The sequence below is a fragment of the Podarcis erhardii genome (genome assembly GCF_964252035.2).
Source record: "Podarcis erhardii genome assembly, chromosome: 14".
NCBI lineage: Eukaryota > Metazoa > Chordata > Lepidosauria > Squamata > Lacertidae > Podarcis > Podarcis erhardii.
In genome coordinates this window covers 6055542-6073445 of record NC_138503.1, presented here as the reverse complement: position 1 = coordinate 6073445, position 17904 = coordinate 6055542, and the positions used below count along the sequence as shown (strand labels likewise).

Here is a 17904-nt window from a genome sequence, read left to right as displayed (position 1 = left end):
GACATGTGGTTTATATATTTATGTATGTGTTTGGTTGGAACATTTATGAAATATATAAGACCTTCAATTTTTAATTTCAAACTGCATTAAGGATTACAAAGAAGACTTGGACAGCATCGCTAGTTTGTTTAAAAACCAGTGCGTTGCTCTGTGTTCTGCAACTTTTATTTGTTAATAAACCTTAAGACTGTTTCCAGTAAAGCTTTGACACACATTATTGAGGCGGAGAGCAAATTGATTTCTATTCTGCTCTTCACAGAGGGGGCTGAAGCTGCGGCCGTGTGTGTGTGTGGGGGGGTGTCTGTCTGTTTCCCCCAGCGGCCCCCCTGTGTCTATCAGCCCCCTCGACAGAGGACTCCCCACCAAACCGCGCCCTTTTTCGCACGCGTCACGCGCATGCGCCCCGCGGCCAGCCCCTCCCCCGGGCAGGGCGGGGAAGGGGCGTGACCTCTGCCTGTCATGGCGTCCGAAGGCCGCTTGGGCCAGAAGCAGCCGTCTCGATCGCGGCGGCGGCGGCGGCGGCGTTGCTCATGCTGCCGCCGCCCGTAGCGGAAACGCCTCGCTGACAGAGGGAGGGGAGCTGTCCGCCGAGGGCAATGGAGGGCCTGGCGGAGCTCCCGCCGCCCCCGCCGCCGCCAGCTTTGCTTCCTCCCGCCCCCCTGGCCGCGCTCGAGCGGGGCGGCGGCGGCGGCGGCGGCGGCGGCGCCCCTGAGGCGAGTCGCGTCTCCCCTCAGGAAGAGGCGGGAATCGCCTCAGAGCCTGACGAGGCGGCATCTGAGGAGACGCGGGAGGAGGCGGAGAAGCAGCAGCAGCAGCGAGGGGCGGGAAGCTCTTCGACGGTCCTCTCAGAGGCGGCCGCGTCCCTCGCTTCCCGCCGGGAAGAGCCGCCGCCGGTGGCCGAGGGCGGCCGAGATGCGACGACGCCCGAAAGCCCCTCCCAGGCTGAGGCGGCCGCGGCTCCCTTCCCAGGCAGCGGCAGCAGCGGCAGCAGCAGCGGGGGGGTGTCGGGGCCCGGCTCGCTGAGCCCGGCGGGCGGCGGGGAGTCGGCGAGCCTGGCCGACTCGCTCGGCTCCTTCTCCAACCTGCCGTCCTGCGACGGGGCCAGCATCTCCGACCTCAACGGCGGCGGCGGCGGCGAGGACGACTCCGAGGAGGAGGCGACGGCGGCGCCGCCCCGGAGAGCCCCTGTCGCCGGCGGAGAAGACGACGAGGATGGAGTCGGCCCTAGCAAGGGGGCTGCGGCAGGAACCGCCGCCGCCGCCGCCGCCGCCGCCGCCGCCGCCTCTTCGTCGTCGTCCTCCGCCTCGCCATCGCCGCTCCTGCTCCTCCCGCCGGGCGCCAAGGAGCGCTTCCCGGGTCAGTCGGTCTACCACATCAAGTGGGTGCGCTGGAAGGAGGAGAACACGCCCATTATCACCCAGAACGAGAACGGGCCCTGCCCGCTCCTGGCCATCATGAACGTGCTGCTCCTGGCCTGGAAGGTGCGTGGCGGGGCTGGGGGGCGGGGGGGGGGAGAAGGGCCAGGCCAGCTGCAGGCCTCGCTGGCCTCCCGAGGGACAGGCAGCTTCCTAGATAAACTGGCCAGGAGGGCTGTCCTCTTTCTTGATCCTTTCAGGGGAAGGGCCCCCTGGCAGGGGTAGAGCACCTGCATTTGGCATTCAATAAGATCGTGGGTTCAATCCCAGGTACCTCCAGGTAGGGCTGGGAAGCACTTTCGCAGTGGCATCCTGGAGATCTTTTGGGCAAGAGGATGAGTGTGATCCCTCTTGTAGGGCTGCTTCCTCTGTTACATGTGTGGATGTCTTCCCTTGTCTGCCATGCCCAGGAACTGATCACCCTAGGTGCAGAGGTGCAGTTGCACCCAACATTATTTGCACATGCGTGACATCACTTTGGCATGTTCCTTTGAGATTGTCACCAATCAAAGAGATGGGTTAGTGCGAATGCCCCCTCAACATTCAGCGGGCAGGGCATGCTGACCACAGATACTGAGTGGGCTTCCTGGAGTTGGCACAACTACCTAGGTGAATTTCTCTCTGGGTATGGGCAGAATGCAGGTGAGATAGCTACTTTAGGAGGCTGATGCTGTGAGGTTGGAGGCACAACCTGGGACCTACCCTGTGATGCAGCTCCTGGAATGACACTGCCTCATTGCCAGAATTGAAGTAAGGTGCAACTTACTTCACTCTTGCTAGTTGTTTCTGTACATAGCAGGGGTCTTTCCCTTTGCCTCAAGCTGCAAGCCCTGGCAGGGTGCCTCTCCTTTGGAAGTTTTCTATAGCTCCGCAGTTCGTCTTGGGAAGGTAGAGAGTCCCAGGTTCAGTCTCATACTAAATTAGGATCTAGTTTGCACATGGTTAACCAAGCTATGGTTTATTGAGCCTGCACAAGTGTGCTGTCAGAAAGGAGCTCAGACCCAGTTTGCTTCTCCCTGGTTCTCTTAGTTTAGTGCAGTGTGCTGCTAAGCCAAGGTTTGGCTTGTCATGTCATCTAAACCCAGGCTCACAGTTAAGCTCTCTTCTTAACCTCAAAGTTGTATCAAGAGTCTGGGTTTGGACAATGTGCTAAGCCAAACATTAGTTTGGGTGTGACATGCACCTCACTGAGCTGAAGACTGGGAGGGGGAGCAAGGCAGCTGTGATCTCCTCCATGGGAGTCCACACATTCATCCTAAGCCCATAGCATTACATGTGAATGCATTCTATACCATCTAGCCCAATATTGTTTGCTGTGACTGGTAGCTACTCTCCAGCCCAGGCATAGTCAAACTCCGACCCTCCAGATGTTTGGGACTACAATTCCCATCATCTCCGACCACTGGTCCTGTTAGCTAGGGATGATGGGAATTGTAGTCCCAAACATCTGGAGGGCCGGAGTTTGCCTATGCCTGCTCCAGCCTCTCAGACATGGGAGAAAGTTTATTCCCACCATCCGACCCTTTTTAACCTGTGGTGTAGGAAGCTGAAAGTGGGACCTTTTGTTTGCAAAGCTGTATTTGCTGTTGAGGTGAGGTTTCCCCCCATACAGTATGTTGAAAAGAACCAGTGCTATTTTTCTAGAAAAAGAGGTGCTGGAACTCACCATGAACACCTCCCTTCCTTCTTCTCTAATAATAGCAGTGGTGCCCACCTGAGAGATGCCTGAGTTCCTGAGGTGCCGGAATTGAGTTTCTGTGAGTCCTGACTGACAAAAGCCATACAAAGAACATATGAAGCAAGTATCCTTAGGCACAGTCAGACCTGTCGTCCATCTATAGTCCTGGGCAATTTCATCTGACAGAGATCTATAAACTATGCCCCTGTAGCTAAAAGCAGAAGAGCATGTATGTCTGTGTTCTGCCACATAATTGTAGCCAACCAGCCCCTCACATGATGACTCCAAATGTTGCTGCCACTTGGAGGAGCTAATAGCAGGTAGTGGTCCAACAGGCTGACTCCGTCTAAGGCAAGCAATGAGAGAGCCAGCGTGGTGTAGTGGTTAAGAGCGGTGGACTTGTAATCTGGTGAACTGGGTTCGCGTCTCTGCTCCTCCACATGCAGCTGCTGGGTGACCTTGGGCCAGTCACACTTCTTTGAAGTCTCTCAGCCTCACTCACCTCACTGAGTGTTTGTTGTGGGGGAGGAAGGGAAAAGGAGATTGTTAGCTGCTTTGAGACTCCTTAGGGTAGTGATAAAGCAGGATATCAAATCCAAACTCCTCTTCTTTAAGGTCTGTGGAGGCGCAGGGATGGACTTTGGTAATCTTTTATAATGTGGCACCCTGTGCAAGGCCAACATTTGGCACCCCAAATGGATCTTCTCAATTATGGATTTCCTCATTTTTGTGCTCCCTTGGCTTGGTGCTCTGTTGCGGGGAACCACCTGTACCACCCTAAATCTGGTGCTGGGAGGTGTGAAATGACACCATTACTGTTTTCTTACCTCTCCTTCTGTTTTAGAAGCCATAACTCAGCTTTTGATTCCATACTGTGATTACAGAAGGTTCCAGGTTGACCTCCCATTAAAAGAATTTTGTCTGTTTCCTTAATACCCAAGACACTGACAGCCAGTTAGAATACACTAACAGTATTATTCTTGCTAGGTGGCTGACTAGGTACAGAAGGAAGCTAACATTTATTTTATATTCTGCTTTTTAGTCCCAAGAGGCTTTACAAGTAGCTTACAAAGTGTTCTCAAAATAAAGTAATCTAGTATGACTATTTTGGGTACAAGAGAGAAGCTAGTTTTGAGACGGGCTGTGATTGCCTTTAGCCAAAGATGCTGAAAGGAGTGGTAAACTGGGAGCAAATGATAAGCTCTTCATGTTTATCATGATAAGCTTTTTCATGTTATCTCCAATTTGATCAACTACTATTAGATTAACTTGGGTTGGTCTGAAAAGGGTTTATTATCCTAGTGGTAAAAATCACATGTTTTGCTGGGGATTCGGCAGTAGAATTGCAGCAGGGAGAAATTTCATTTTTGTGCTGTTACAAGCCTCACACAAACAGTTTCTTTGCATCTACACTTTCTCATTAAGTAAAACATGAACTATTGAACATTGGCTTCCTGTTGGGATATTGTTTTCAAGAATAATGCATTTGTTACCTGCCGGGTTAGGGGGGTAGTGTTGCACAAAACGTTGCAGGTGTAGTATAGTAGGAAAACACATACTAAACCCACGGAACCTACTGACTTATAGTCCCCTGGCTAGTGCATGGGGCAAGAGTGTGCAAATTCCTTTCAGCTCTGTATATCTATTTGCAAGGTGCTGGAAACCTAAATCAAGCTTGTTTCTCAGACAGCACTGTTCAGAACACAGAGAGCCGTTGCCAAACAACATTGTTACAAACAATGTGATACAAAATGTGATATGTTCCATCTTGGAAACCAAGTTATTTGCCAAATAAATCTCATTCTGGAAATGCGTGCAGCATCTTACAGAAATGGAAATAATTATGGTCTCCATATACAGTAAAGGAATGTGTACATATGGCATCCTTTTATATTGAACATTAACTTCTCCATTTTGAAAGTTTCCATGGAAGAGAGAATTACTTTGTCAACTAATGCATCTTCTTTAACCTTACTGCTGCCTGAAACATTCCATTTGCAATCTGTGTCCTCGCTATTCTTCTCAGCGTTGTTAATGTACCTTTGAACAGTAGTTCAAACATACATTAACAGCTCTGAGAAGCATAGCAGTTCAGCAGCTCAGATAATTTCATCTGTAGCCCAGCATTCAGAATCTTAAGGGATGCTGGGATTTGTTTCCACCAAGAGACCCAATGAAATTCAAGTCTTCCTGAAAGACAGTCCTATGCATATGTTGCCGTAATTTCACTTCCACAGTGACCTAGCCACACACTCTATTCCAGTCTGGTAAGGCTCTTTGGGTCTCAATTGTGTACCAGGTGTTGATGCAGACTTTATATAAATTGTTGAAAGTTGCACATCATAATGATTTCGGTAGCTTCTGCATTTGAGGAGACATTTATGTTTCTTTGCAGTCACAACAAAAAAAGGTATGCAGTGCTAATGCTGCTGACCACTTGCAGTGTGCTTATATAGTTCTATATAAAGGAGTAACCTCTGTCGACTGAAACATAAACACCAAGGGACTTACTTTGGAGCCTAGACTTGTGAGGTGCTTCAATATCAAGGACAGCTAAATACTAAAACTGCTTTTCTGAAGTATATAGAACTCTTAAGTTGTGGTAGGAAAAACAATCCATGGAAAGAGAAATCAAAAGAATAATAATATATTCTGCAGCTTTTCCTAGATGTAGGAATTTGGAAGCAGCAGAGAAATGTGTCTCTCTCACTTGGGGAGTTGACCTTTGTACTTCTTGGTGATTTTTAATATGGTTTCCAATAGTTGATAGGCAGGCTTATTTCTACATGTAACAAAAATATATGTGGCTCTTGTACATCTACAGTGCAAATTTGGATATTTAACTCTTACAAACTTTTATTGTCTTTTAAGTACTGTAGAAAAACAATTGAGCTTAAATTCTCTTCTCTCACAGGTGAAACTGCCACCAATGATGGAAATCATAACTGCTGAGCAGTTGATGGAATACTTAGGTTAGTACTAATAACACTGCATGTGTAATTTGTATTGAGAAAAATGGTTAATTCCTAAGCAAGGATTGTTTAGAATCTGGCAGGATAGCCTGCTTGGCAGTAGTTGAACATTTAAATTAGCCTTGAGCCTGTTGTTAACTTTAAAATATCATGGGTGTAGTCAGCTTGTGGGTTGGAGAAGCCTGGCTATGCTAGAGTGAGAGGGTCCTTGGACACTGAGGGACTACTTTAGAAGCTATACATAGCTTCTAATTATTGGGGCCCTAACTAGCTCACCTTTGCCTACTAAGGACTATTATTTCTCTCTCCTCCCACTGGCCCTTCACTTTGGATCTTGGCACATGGTTGGGAAACAAGGGCCTGGGGATTTGTAGCCTACCCTTCTCACTGATTTGGTTAGTTTGGGTGATGTAAGACTGCGAATGTTATTTCTGTTCTTGCATTTTGTCTCTTTAAATTTGAAAAGGAAAATATCTCCAACACTTGCTACAATTGGCATGATTTCTATGGGAAATCAGATTTTTCTTTAGTTAAAATGGAACTGAGTAGGCTAGAAGCAGCATTCACAGTCCAGCAGTCCTGAAATGTATTGGTTCATTCTGCAGAGGGAGTTCAGCGGCTCCACTTTAATTTCATAGAATGGATTTGCAGGGGCCATGACTCATTCTGCCCTTAAATACTTCAGAATACTATAGACTTGTGTGGTTGTCTCTCCAGGGAATAATTTAACAGCTAAAAATTGAGCGATGCTACTCAGTAATATAGGATGCACTGATTGATATATACTGTAGGAATATTATAGCAAGGGGCAGGGAACCTTTTCTGCTCCCTTTAATGGGATGGGAGTGGGAATTCCTTTTGGGCTGCGTGCTAGCCATGGGCTGGTCCAGAGCCAAAAGAAAATGGGGCCACCCATTCTCTCCTGGCTTATGTGGTGAATGTGGAGGAAAAGAAGTGGAAGGAAGAAGTGAGCTGCCAGAAAAGGGGAAGACCAGTCACTTCTTTCAAGTAGCTCACTGTATTTCTGTACTGGAGGAGGAAGAGAGGTGTCTTCTTTGCTGCCCTGCAAGGCAGCACAGTGGGTTTTGAGGGGTCTGAGGAGGAGAGACTAAAAGCGGGAAGGGAATGCACCATGGGCCAGATGTTTTGGCAGCTTCTCCACACTTGTTACAGAAGAAGTAATCTATTGGTTGCTCTTTAGATAGTATTTGTTTTGTGGTTGCTAATTGGTGATAAAAGGTTGATACTCTGGAAGCAAAATCTTGAATGCACAATTTAAAATATTTTATGTTACTGAAGAATATAACAGTTTGAAGTGTTAAAATAGATGTTAAAGCTGATATAAACAAGAAGAAGCCACTCAAAGTTGAGTGGGGAATGTAAAGCTCAGGCAAGCATGATACAGGGAGAATGACTCTCTTGCCAAAGCTTAATCCAGGCTTCACCAACCTGGTGCAGTCGCAAACACCTGGAGGGCAACTCTCATCAGCTGTAGCCAGCAGAGCCATGTTGAGGTTGGGTGGGGCTGATGGGAGTTATAGTGCAAAACATCTAGAGGGCTCCAGGCTGATGAAGGTTAGCTTAAATCTTAATGTTTTCCCCACTTCATTTCTCTCTCTCTGTTTGAGTTAATCATAGAACCGTAGAACTGTAGAGTTGGAAGGTACACTGAGGATCATCTAGTCCAATCCCCCCCCCCCAAAAGCAGGAATATCAACTAGAGCAGGCACCACCAACCTTCGGCCCTCCAGATGTTTTGGACTACAATTCCCATCATCCCTGACCACTGGCCCTGTTAGCTACGGATCATGGGAGTTGTAGGCCAAAACATCTGGAGGGCCGAAGGTTGAGGATGCCTGAATTAGAGTATCCATGACAGATGGCCACCCAAGCTTTGCTTAAAAAGTCTCCGCTGAACAAGAGTCTGGCACCTTCTGAGGGAGTCCATTCCACTGTCAAAACAGCTCTACTTGTCAGAAAGGTATTCCTGATGTTTAACTTGAATCTCTTTTCTTGTAACTTGAAGCCATTGGTTCTGGCAGCCTTTAAGATATTTGAAGGTGGCTATATTCACTCCTCTCAGTCTCCTCTTACCCAGCTCCCTTCAGCAGTCCTCAGAAGGTTTGGTTTCCAGACCCTTTATCGTATTGGCCACCCTCCTCTGCACACATTCCAGCTTGTCAATATCCTTCTTAAATTGTGTTGCCCAGAACTGGACACAGTACTCCAGGTGTGATCTGATCAAGGCAGAAATAATCACTTTTGCACACCTCTGGAGGACAAGTATTGGACACTCTTGTATCTAACCACACCATTTAATAACAAAAGGCTCAACATTCCAGTTACCAGAATGAATCAAAAGTTGAAATTGGCAGGTCAAAGTACAGGTTTTTAGAAAAACTAATTTTATTGCAACAGATTATTCAGCATATAAATACACTCCTTGATTTGTCTCATAAATTCCAGCTTTGTCTTTCAGGGCATACCTGAAAGGAAGCTGACTCATGCTAGTAAGCAGCAGCTTTCTAATTTTGGGTACTTGCTTGCATCTTTACAGCCTCTCACAACTAATCTCCTCTAATTGATAGGTTTTTTTCCCTGTGAAAGAACCAATAAAGCTTTAACAAGATTAGATTGCTTTTGATTATAAAGTTCCAGCTTTCAAATTAGAATCTTTTGTTTTCTTATAGGGGACTATATCCTTGATGCAAAACCAAAAGAAATATCTGAAATTCAGCGCTTAAACTATGAGCAGGTAATAAATAACAAGCTCTTCTTAAGAGTAAGTGGCATTTTCTAGTAGTGAATTAAACCACTTAATCTCTCTCCCCCTCCCCATTCATATTGTAAAGTTAAAGCATCTGTTTAATCATATTAAAAGCAAGAGTAAATCAATGGAAGACAGACTGCTACATTAAAGAAAGAATTATGCATTACATATAGCAACATGAGCTACACTCTTTATCTTGTTTGTGAGATGAAATTCTTTAGTGAATTAACCTACAGTTCTTCTTTCTGCTAAAGTCTAGTTAACAAATGATAGGATGGCTTAATTTTTCTCTGTAATAAGTTTGTTTTCCATTACTTTCATAGAGTTTTTAAGTAATAAAAAACTTGAAGGGAGTAAATTACCAATAAGAAATTTGCAGTGAGTTGAGAATTTCCTGATTCTCCTGAAAAACCTGAAGCAGTTAATTTTTTAATGATGGGCATTTACTAACCCTTGGTAGATTTCAATATGAATCAGTAAAATGTGTTAACTGTTATTTATTTGTTAAAAGCTCGTGGATATTATTGCTCTCAGAAACTATGGTTATAAGATTTGGACACTTTATGTCCTTTGGCAATGTTTTAACATATTGGTAAATGAGGTTATAATCTGATTATTGGTCAAGTCTCATCCTACTGTAAATGATAATTTTTTATACTTTCTACTGTCTTCATACAGCATTAAGAACTCAACAGCTTCAGATTTTTTCTGTAATCTGCTTTTAAAATACTGTTATTAATACTGGTATTGTGTGTTGACTGATGCAAACAGTTAAGTTTTCCTTTTTTTGGCAGAATATGAGTGATGCAATGGCAATCTTGCATAAGCTTCAGACAGGTCTTGATGTGAATGTGAGGTTCACTGGTGTACGAGTGTTTGAGTACACACCTGAATGCATAGTGTTTGACCTTCTTGATATTCCATTATACCATGGATGGCTAGTAGATCCCCAGGTAAGCAAGGAGAGGGGATGTGTTAATCCTGTGGGTGTGGTTTATGGAATTTGTCCCCAGCTCAGAGGATGGCCTGTAAAACAAGTTCATGTAAGAACTTAAGTGAACATGTAAAAGCTACAACGGAGAAACACAAAGATAAATATAGTAACTAAATTTTTTACAGATCCTAAACACCACTAAAAGTGCATCAGTACAGCTGCCTTCTTGTAACTAAGAAATAGCATGGAAGGTCCAAAATGTGGCTTTGAGGAATTGCAGAGTGTGGGTGCCACCGCAGCAAAAACCTTTCCAGTAGTCACCCAGCTCCCTTCCTAAAAAAGAATCATGCAAAGAATGATACTGGTGGATGGGCAGTTGCATATTGTTTTAGTCATCATTGTGTACTGGAAAATACAACGTTATATCATTCCACCTGTGTGTGCCATCACAGTAGTGTGTTTTTAACTATTGGTAGCATTAACTTGTCTTTCTCATAATAGACACAAAATATCAGTCAAGCTTGGTGTACCTTTTCTCTCCCCCACAGACTGCTGACATTGTGAAAGCAGTTGGTAACTGCAGCTACAATCAGCTGGTGGAGAAAATAATTTGTTGTAAGCAGTCAGACAACACTAAGCTAGTTGATGAAGGTGGGTGAATTGCTTAAGAATGTTAGAAAAAGACTATTTGATCATATCAAATGTCCAACTAATCCAACATCCTTTTTTCAAACATGGACCAGTCAGAAGCATTAAGACAATGCTGTCATTCTTCAGCAACTGGTAGCTGACATGAATAGAATCCATAAGAACTTAAGGACCCTGCTGGGGCAGACTAAAGGCCCATCCAACCAAGCATCCTGTTTCCCATAGTAACTAACTGAATGTCTCTGGGAGGCCCAGAAGCAGAGCATGAAGGCAATGGCCCCACCCGGTTGTTTTGCAGCTTCCACAGTTATAAAGCCATCTTGGTCACATGCATGAATGAGGCATATTGGGGGGAAATCTCTGATTTTAAGCATAGATCTATTGAGTAGAATTCAACTAAGTCCTGCTCAGAGTAGACCCACCCACTGAGATTAATGAACAATTAATGTCCAGTAACTTAAATGGGTGTGCTCTGAGTCGGACTAGCATTGAATAGTCTGTGACTGCAATCCAGTGGCCACTTAACCTAGAAGCAAGCCTGTAACTCTGCTTCACAATCAACCTCTTCATCTCATTTGATTCTAGCAGGCTTTGTAGTAATTGGATTCCTTTTTATTTTATCAGCAAACCATCCTTAACTCAGCTGTTTTACACTGAAATTGTCTTGTCCTCCATGCGGTTCTAAGCTGACACTCTCCAATTTTCAGATAAATGTCATGCTTAGCTGGGTACTACAGTACAGCAGGTTTAGGCCCCAAATATCTGAAATATGCCTCCTTAATACCAAAGAGTCTGTACTGAAGATAAACAGGGGGGTTCCTCTTGGTATTTCCACTACCCTTCATGATTTTTGGGTGTGTGTGTGTGGCCTGGGAGAGGGTCTTTTCTGTGGCAGTTTATAAGAGGTGTCTCTGGCATTGTATAGTTTTAGCCATATGCTGAAGAAGCACCTTTTTACACAGGCCTTTGAGTGTGTGTGTGTGTGTGTGTGTGTGTGTGTGGATCTACCCTATTTTCTTGACTGTAATTGTTTTAAACTGATTTTAATATTGTATTTTTAAATTGCAGTAACCCACCTTTCTTCGTAGGTTCCATAGCAGAACAGTTCCTAAACAACACAGCCACTCAGTTGACCTACCATGGGTTATGTGAGTTGACTTCCACTGTTCAAGAAGGAGAACTATGTGTGTTCTTTAGAAACAACCACTTTAGCACCATGACCAAACATAAGGTATATGGCTGTGAACAGTTTCTGTATCTTATCTGAGCTTGTTAACTAATGAAGCTCATGAGTTTGTGGCCTGCTCCTAGTTGATGTCCATTTGCCCCTAAAGTGTCATGTGGCTGCTTTGCCCGAGAACAGGGATAAGGAACCTGTGGCCTTCAATATGTTAACTACTAGTCCCATTGTCCCATGTCACTGACTATGCTGGCATCCCCGATCTTTTCCTATTGAGGAATGTGTGTTGGCTTCTAAATGTGTTTCCTTTGGCATATTTTCAAACTCCACATACATGTATGCTCAAGTAGTTCAGTTTTAATCTTCTCTCTAGGGTTGTAGCTGTGACTTGATGATCAGCCTTCTTTTACTAGAATCCTGTGTATCAAAATATACAGCCAATGAATTAAGTTGATATCCACATCTGCACACTGTTATGCCATTAGATAGTGCCATGTCTCCTTGAATCTCTGCTGGGTACATTCAGAGGCTATAGTGTGGGGAACCTGCAGCCCTCCAGTTGTTAGACTATACAACTCCCATCATCCCTGGCCATTGGCCATGCTGATGGGAGTTGGAATCCAACAACTTATGGCAAGTTGCGCTTCTGGAGGAAGTATAATAATGCATGAAATAGTCGCAGATGTGACATTTTAGCTGATAGCTATAAACTGATGATTGACTATGGAAAGTTGCATAACTGTGCAGCAAGGTTGCAGACTCCACAAGTATGGCTCCTAAAGCTAAAAATACTCAGGAGATGGTCACTAACTTCATCCCAAACAATGGACATGGTATTAGCAGGAATCAGCGCTCCCTCCCCCATCCAAATTAGTTTCCAACAACACATGTGTAAAAGAATTTCCTTTTCGTTTAGGGCCAGCTTTATCTCCTGGTGACAGATCAGGGTTTCCTTACAGAAGACAAAGTTGTTTGGGAAAGCTTACACAATGTAGATGGGGATGGAAACTTCTGTGATTCTGAATTCCATCTACGACCTCCATCTGATCCAGAAACAGTATACAGAGGACAGCAAGATCAGATAGACCAGGTAGATTTGCTTTGCCTTTTCAGTACTTGGGATGGATGCAGTTTCCCCACTAGCGCTGTATGTAAATCGTGCCGTGTGTCAGCCTCCTTTTCCCTCTTGATTCTCTGAAAGCAGAATAAACTAGGCAGAACTCAATGTCTGCTTCAATTATGTAGTCATGTAGCATAACATTACGTTTCTTAAGAACCTCAGTAGAGTCATGCTGAATCAGACAGAAAGCCCTTCCTTTTCCAGTATCCTGTTCCCCACAACAGTGAACCCGATGCCCCCGGGAAGCCCATGAAGAGGGCAACAGCCCTCTGCACTGCTGTCTTCCAACATTTGGTGATACCCAGAAGCATGCAGTAACAACCATTGAGAGTCCTATCCATGACTTTGTCTAATGCCCTTTTAGAGACTTCTATAAGGACACTGGATTATTTGAAATATCATTCTCTGTCCTTGAGATCTTGAGGGCAGGCAGGAAGTATCTGAGGGATGCTTTTTGTCCATGATACCGGAAGCATGAGTTGAGGATGGACAAAAAGCCTGCTAGATTCTGTACACTAAAAGCTGCTGAGTGATCCAGCAGTTACAACTTGTAACCAAGTCAGGGCTGCATGGTGCCCAGCAATTTTTTACCCAGTTCATTGTGGAAGGAGGCTTCACACATCAGCTTTCATGCAGCTGCTGAAAGTGATATTTCTTTTGTTTATGGAGGAAAGCTGAAAATTTGGATGGTGGATACAATCTCACTGGTTGATTGTATGGTGCCAACTAAAGCAGTGTTCACCATGGATTTACATAATAGGATTATCTGATGGCATTATCCTTGCAACAAGAGCAGCAAAGCCAAGACATTAATTGGGAGCAGATACCAGAAGGAATCAGTGACCTTGAACTTGCCAAGAAACTTCAGGAAGAGGAGGACAGACGGGCTTCTCAGTACTATCAGGAGCAGGAGCAAGCTGCCGCTGCCACCGCTGCTGCCACTGCTGCTCAGGTTCAGGTACGGAAGTTTGGCTCCTGGTGGCCCTTGTATTCTGCCAGCAACTTTCCTCATAGTCCTGTCTTCTGCATGCTTGCATGGAAGCATTTCCTGTTGAGTTGGTTGGGGCTGTAGCTCAGCGACAGAGCTGGGAAAGTAGTGCTGGGAAAGACTTCTGTCTGCAACCCCGGAGAGCCCCTGCCAGTTGTTGTAGACAAAACTGAGTTCACTGGACCAGGGATCTGACTTTAACTGTTAACAGTTCTGGAAGTGTAATGCTGAAAGGCGAGGTATAAATTTATCCAAAGAATTCTGTAGCTGGACAGCTGATGTGAGGTATGGCTCCATCTGGGGCAGAAGTCCTTAGAACATACATTAGGGTCTGCTTTGAGAGGCCCTCCTGAGGACTTCAGGGACCAGGCCTGCCTGCCATTGTTTGGCATAAAAGTGAGTTGCTAGAGCCTGTATCCCCAGGGCCCATTTGCAATTTTCTCCAGCAAATGCACACATCACAAATCAGTGGACACTCGGGGGTTGTTTTCTCCCTTGGGAGTAAATGGGGCCTGTTGCGCCCTCTGAAAGGCCCAATGGAATGTGCCGTGGCAGTGGCCGGCTCTGTTGGGTCTTCCCACTGGAGCCCATCGCAGTGGTGGGAGGGCCCGACAGAGCGCATTGCAGCCACAGCAAGCCCTGTTGGGCGTGACAGGCCTCCTCCCACGGTGTGACATTGCATGGTCCGGGCTTCCACAATGTTGCGGGGAGCCTGGCATTCCTGCATAGACCTGAAGGGGTGACCCTGGTAAAATGATTAGCCATGTTGGCTGCTGGCACTGAGTAGTTTTCAATAAAAATAAATACATTCTTAATTACATCAAAAATAATTGACAATATGTAAAATTCAGTTGGTAGCTGTAGGTTTCACACCCTGAAAAACATACATGATTACTGAACAAATGTGGAACACACAGTGCAAAATCTGTAAATAATGCGAGGGAAATTTTTATTTTTTAGATTTCACTTATGGATGAAATTGTTTCTTAGAGGCTGAGGATTGGTCTGTCTTCTGCATGTTATACACCAATATATTCCTAATTTAGCCTGCTATCTGACACTGATCACATATCTATTGAGGTAACCTAATGTAAACTAATGCTTCCCCTCCCTTTTCATCTATTGGCATATTTTCTTTCAATGACATGGACTTTAACATGGGGTGTTTGGTACCATCTTGAGGGATTAAGGTACTATTTTTTATAGTTGGCGTCAAGCACTGAACTCCTAAAACCCCGGGAACCAGCCCTTGTTGGTTTAGCAGGTGCCAAGCAACCACAGTTGAAAAACCAACCCTGCAAGGTAGTGCAGCTGCCACCATGACACTGGTCCAACTAGGCTGGACCAGGAAACTCCCATAACATTACCAGATATCGCATGACATACACTGGGACAAGAGCAAAAAACCAGACTCTCTGTTCTTGTACCTCTGGTCCACAAAAATTGTTCAGTAGCTATGAAAACTGGATTCAGGAATAAGGCTTCCAAAAAAGCTACATCAGGGTTGAAATGATAGATTTATTAAAGTACCGGTAATTAAAATTAATAGCATAAAATCAAACCTGCATACTCTGAAAATACAATTAGAAAATACAGTTTGGGAGCACATTTGGGAATTACAAAACAGAACAAAAACAACAAAGCTCACTTGTCCAGCTGCATACAAACTGCTAAGAGCCATTTATCTCATAGAAACTCAGCAAATAGCTCACAGGTGTGGCAATGGTGCTGCAAACAAAGATGTGAGGCAACAGACAAAAGAGTAAAATGAAATGGAGCTAGATAATCTGCTTCATGAAGGCCTGCCTGAAGCTGACAAGCCACCTTTCCTAGGAATGGAACACAAAGTTGTTAGGCTATCTTTCTTTGTCTTTACGGTGGCAGAAGAATCACTTTCTTTGCAACAAGTTCACACGGAGTGAATTCTGAAGTGAGTGGTGGGCCTCCATCTTCCAGAAAAGGAAATGTGAAAATTCCTAATGGGGTGGGGAGTAGTTGGGGACAGTACACTCCACTCCCTTGTCCCCCCTCCAATGATGAACTTGGCTGGCTGGTCACCATTTGATGTTCAGCAGTGCTTGGTCCAGTGTGGACAGCATCTCTTAGTTGGCCTTAATGAGTGTTTCTAAGCATAAATGATGCCTGGCTGATCTGTTCTGAGCCTTTCTTTGCCTGAGCAGTGGATGAAAATACTTCAAATAAATAAGCTGCCTTTCCCCCCTCTCCTTTCCTATTGATAGCAAGTGCAAGGAGCTGTGTCTCCATCAACTGGAAGACAATCTGCGAGTAGTGAGCGGAAAAGAAAAGAACCTCGGGAGAAAGAAAAAGAGCGAGAGAAAGAGAAGAACAGCTGTGCCATTCTATAACAGGAGGGGGACTCTACCTGGACCCAAGCACATATCCTTGAAACACAAACAAGGAATTCTAAGGACTCCAAGCTCCACATGCCGCCTGTGCCTGATAGCCCCACAGAGGATGGTGCCCCCAAGACCATTGAAGTCATGCACGCTCTCTTTCAGAGGGATTTGAATGAGGCTGCCTCTGCCTTCAATGCATTGTGAGAAAATAACCACCTTTGTGGAGGGGGAGTCCACACTGCCACAGGTTTTGACCTGTTGGAACATAAGTAACTCAAAATATTTGTTAGTAAATCTGCTTGTCTCTGTGATGAAAGGAGTTAAGTGGTTCTCATATTGGGCTTCTGCCAGAGGTCTGTACATCAGTTGCCACAAGAGGACCATTTATGGTGTGAAAGCAATCTTTAAGGCTTCTGGGCATCTCGCAGCCTGTAGCTCACCTGTTTTATTGGCTTTTGGGTAGGTGTCCCCTGAGCTGTCTTCAACCTAGGTGAGACCTGGGTCTGAAAAGTATTGGTTAAGATTACTCAGAAATGGCAAGAGAAATGGAGGCTTGTACCATATTTGAGTCAAGCTCACCATTGTACTTGGTCCTTTTCTGTTCAATACAGATGAGTGAGACCAGAGCTGTTCTATTATTTATTGATCTCCTCTATGCAGGAGTAGGTGACTGGAAGGAAAAGCTGATGTGCTGTAATCTGTGGAATTAAAATTGCTTGATACTTGCCTCGCCCCCCCTCACCCAAAGTACCTTGGATGAGTAATATGAGGATGTGTGTGATTATATGCCTTATCAAGTGTACTGTAGGTAGATAATCTGTATCAGGTCCATGCAGCTCTAAAGCACACTTCCACAGAGTATGAAAATTGTTCCACTATGCTCTGGGGCTGTGGTCCTAACTGCATATGCGAACGAATCTCCTGGATTTTGGTGGGACTTACAAGGCAGTTATGGAGGGAAGGAGCTTTGAATATTTGGAAAAGATACTTGGCTGTAAACACTTAAAGTAGAACTTTGGGGAATCACATTTTATAGAGGACAGCATACAAATGAACTGAGTTCTCATAGTACTGATAGTATTGAATGTTACTGTCATAGTACTGATAGTATTGAATGTTACTGTCAGAGGGAGGAAATTCCAGGCCATCCTCACTAGGAAGGCGTTGGCCTTCATCCTTTTGATAACTTTATATTTCAGTCCGTAGAGGCTACTTGCTACAATCACAAAGCCTGGATAATTGCATCTATAGATAAACCTCATCCCTGCCTAACATTCAGTGTGGCAATCTTTCTACTGAGGTGGTTGGTAACAAGGTGCCATTGAAATGGGAGGGTTGGAGGCTTTCCCCCCTGACGTTCCTCTAGGAGCAGAGAGTTCAGTCTAATAATTAGATCTCCCCTGTTTCTAACTTCCATTTTGCAGCAGCACCAAAATACCTTAAGTCTCAGATGAGGGGGAGGTCATGCCCTGAAGTTAATTCTAGCCAAAGTCATTTCCACGAGAGATGCCTACTGCTTGACAGGGTGTGTGTATTTGTCCCCTTTAAATTAAGTCTAAAATATTGGCCTTCAACCATTGGTCTGAAAGGTAAACATTTCTGGCAAACTTGTGAACAAACATGGAACAAACAGAATGGCTTTATTCAGAACTGAATTTACCCTTGTATTGCATAACATTTTAAAGAGTATCTCTTCTTGTACTATTTCAAAGTATCTTATTTCACATATGCACATTACCCTAACCCTCTGTTAGACAATAGTGCCATCTTACATTATGGATGAGATTTTAACACATACGTTAGCACAAAGCTGTATCAAGGCTTTTCTTTTTGCAGAAAAAA

General features: G+C 44.7%; 1 protein-coding gene across 3 annotated transcripts; it reads left to right on the top strand.

Moving 5' to 3' along the window:
• Positions 1 to 424: 424 nt before the first annotated feature.
• MINDY2 (MINDY lysine 48 deubiquitinase 2) lies at positions 425 to 16937 on the top strand. 3 transcript variants are annotated; one of them, XR_014151171.1, is made up of 10 exons: positions 425 to 1481; positions 6008 to 6065; positions 8756 to 8847; positions 9630 to 9788; positions 10318 to 10420; positions 11506 to 11648; positions 12514 to 12687; positions 13478 to 13675; positions 14666 to 14785; positions 15946 to 16937. XR_014151171.1 is itself a non-coding variant. In XM_081840221.1 (9 exons), the coding sequence occupies exons 1-9, from the start codon at positions 597 to 599 to the stop codon at positions 16069 to 16071; spliced, it is 1938 nt and encodes a 645-aa protein (XP_081696347.1). In that variant the 5' UTR covers positions 427 to 596; the 3' UTR covers positions 16072 to 16937. The 3 variants fall into 3 exon arrangements, 2 of the variants coding, with proteins under 2 accessions (XP_081696347.1, XP_081696348.1); XM_081840221.1 differs by lacking the exon at positions 14666 to 14785 and having other exon boundaries at positions 427 to 1481; XM_081840222.1 differs by lacking the exon at positions 14666 to 14785 and having other exon boundaries at positions 428 to 1481; positions 8756 to 8820.
• Positions 16938 to 17904: the final 967 nt, after the last annotated feature.

Excerpts from the sequence above, each read along its gene's own strand:
- MINDY2 (XM_081840221.1), top strand. The coding sequence starts at position 597 with ATGGAGGGCCTGGCGGAGCTCCCGCCGCCCCCGCCGCCGCCAGCTTTG. Across the intron at positions 1,482-6,007 it reads TGCTGCTCCTGGCCTGGAAG|GTGAAACTGCCACCAATGAT; the intron begins GTGCGTGGCGGG and ends CTTCTCTCACAG. Across the intron at positions 6,066-8,755 it reads GCAGTTGATGGAATACTTAG|GGGACTATATCCTTGATGCA; the intron begins GTTAGTACTAAT and ends GTTTTCTTATAG.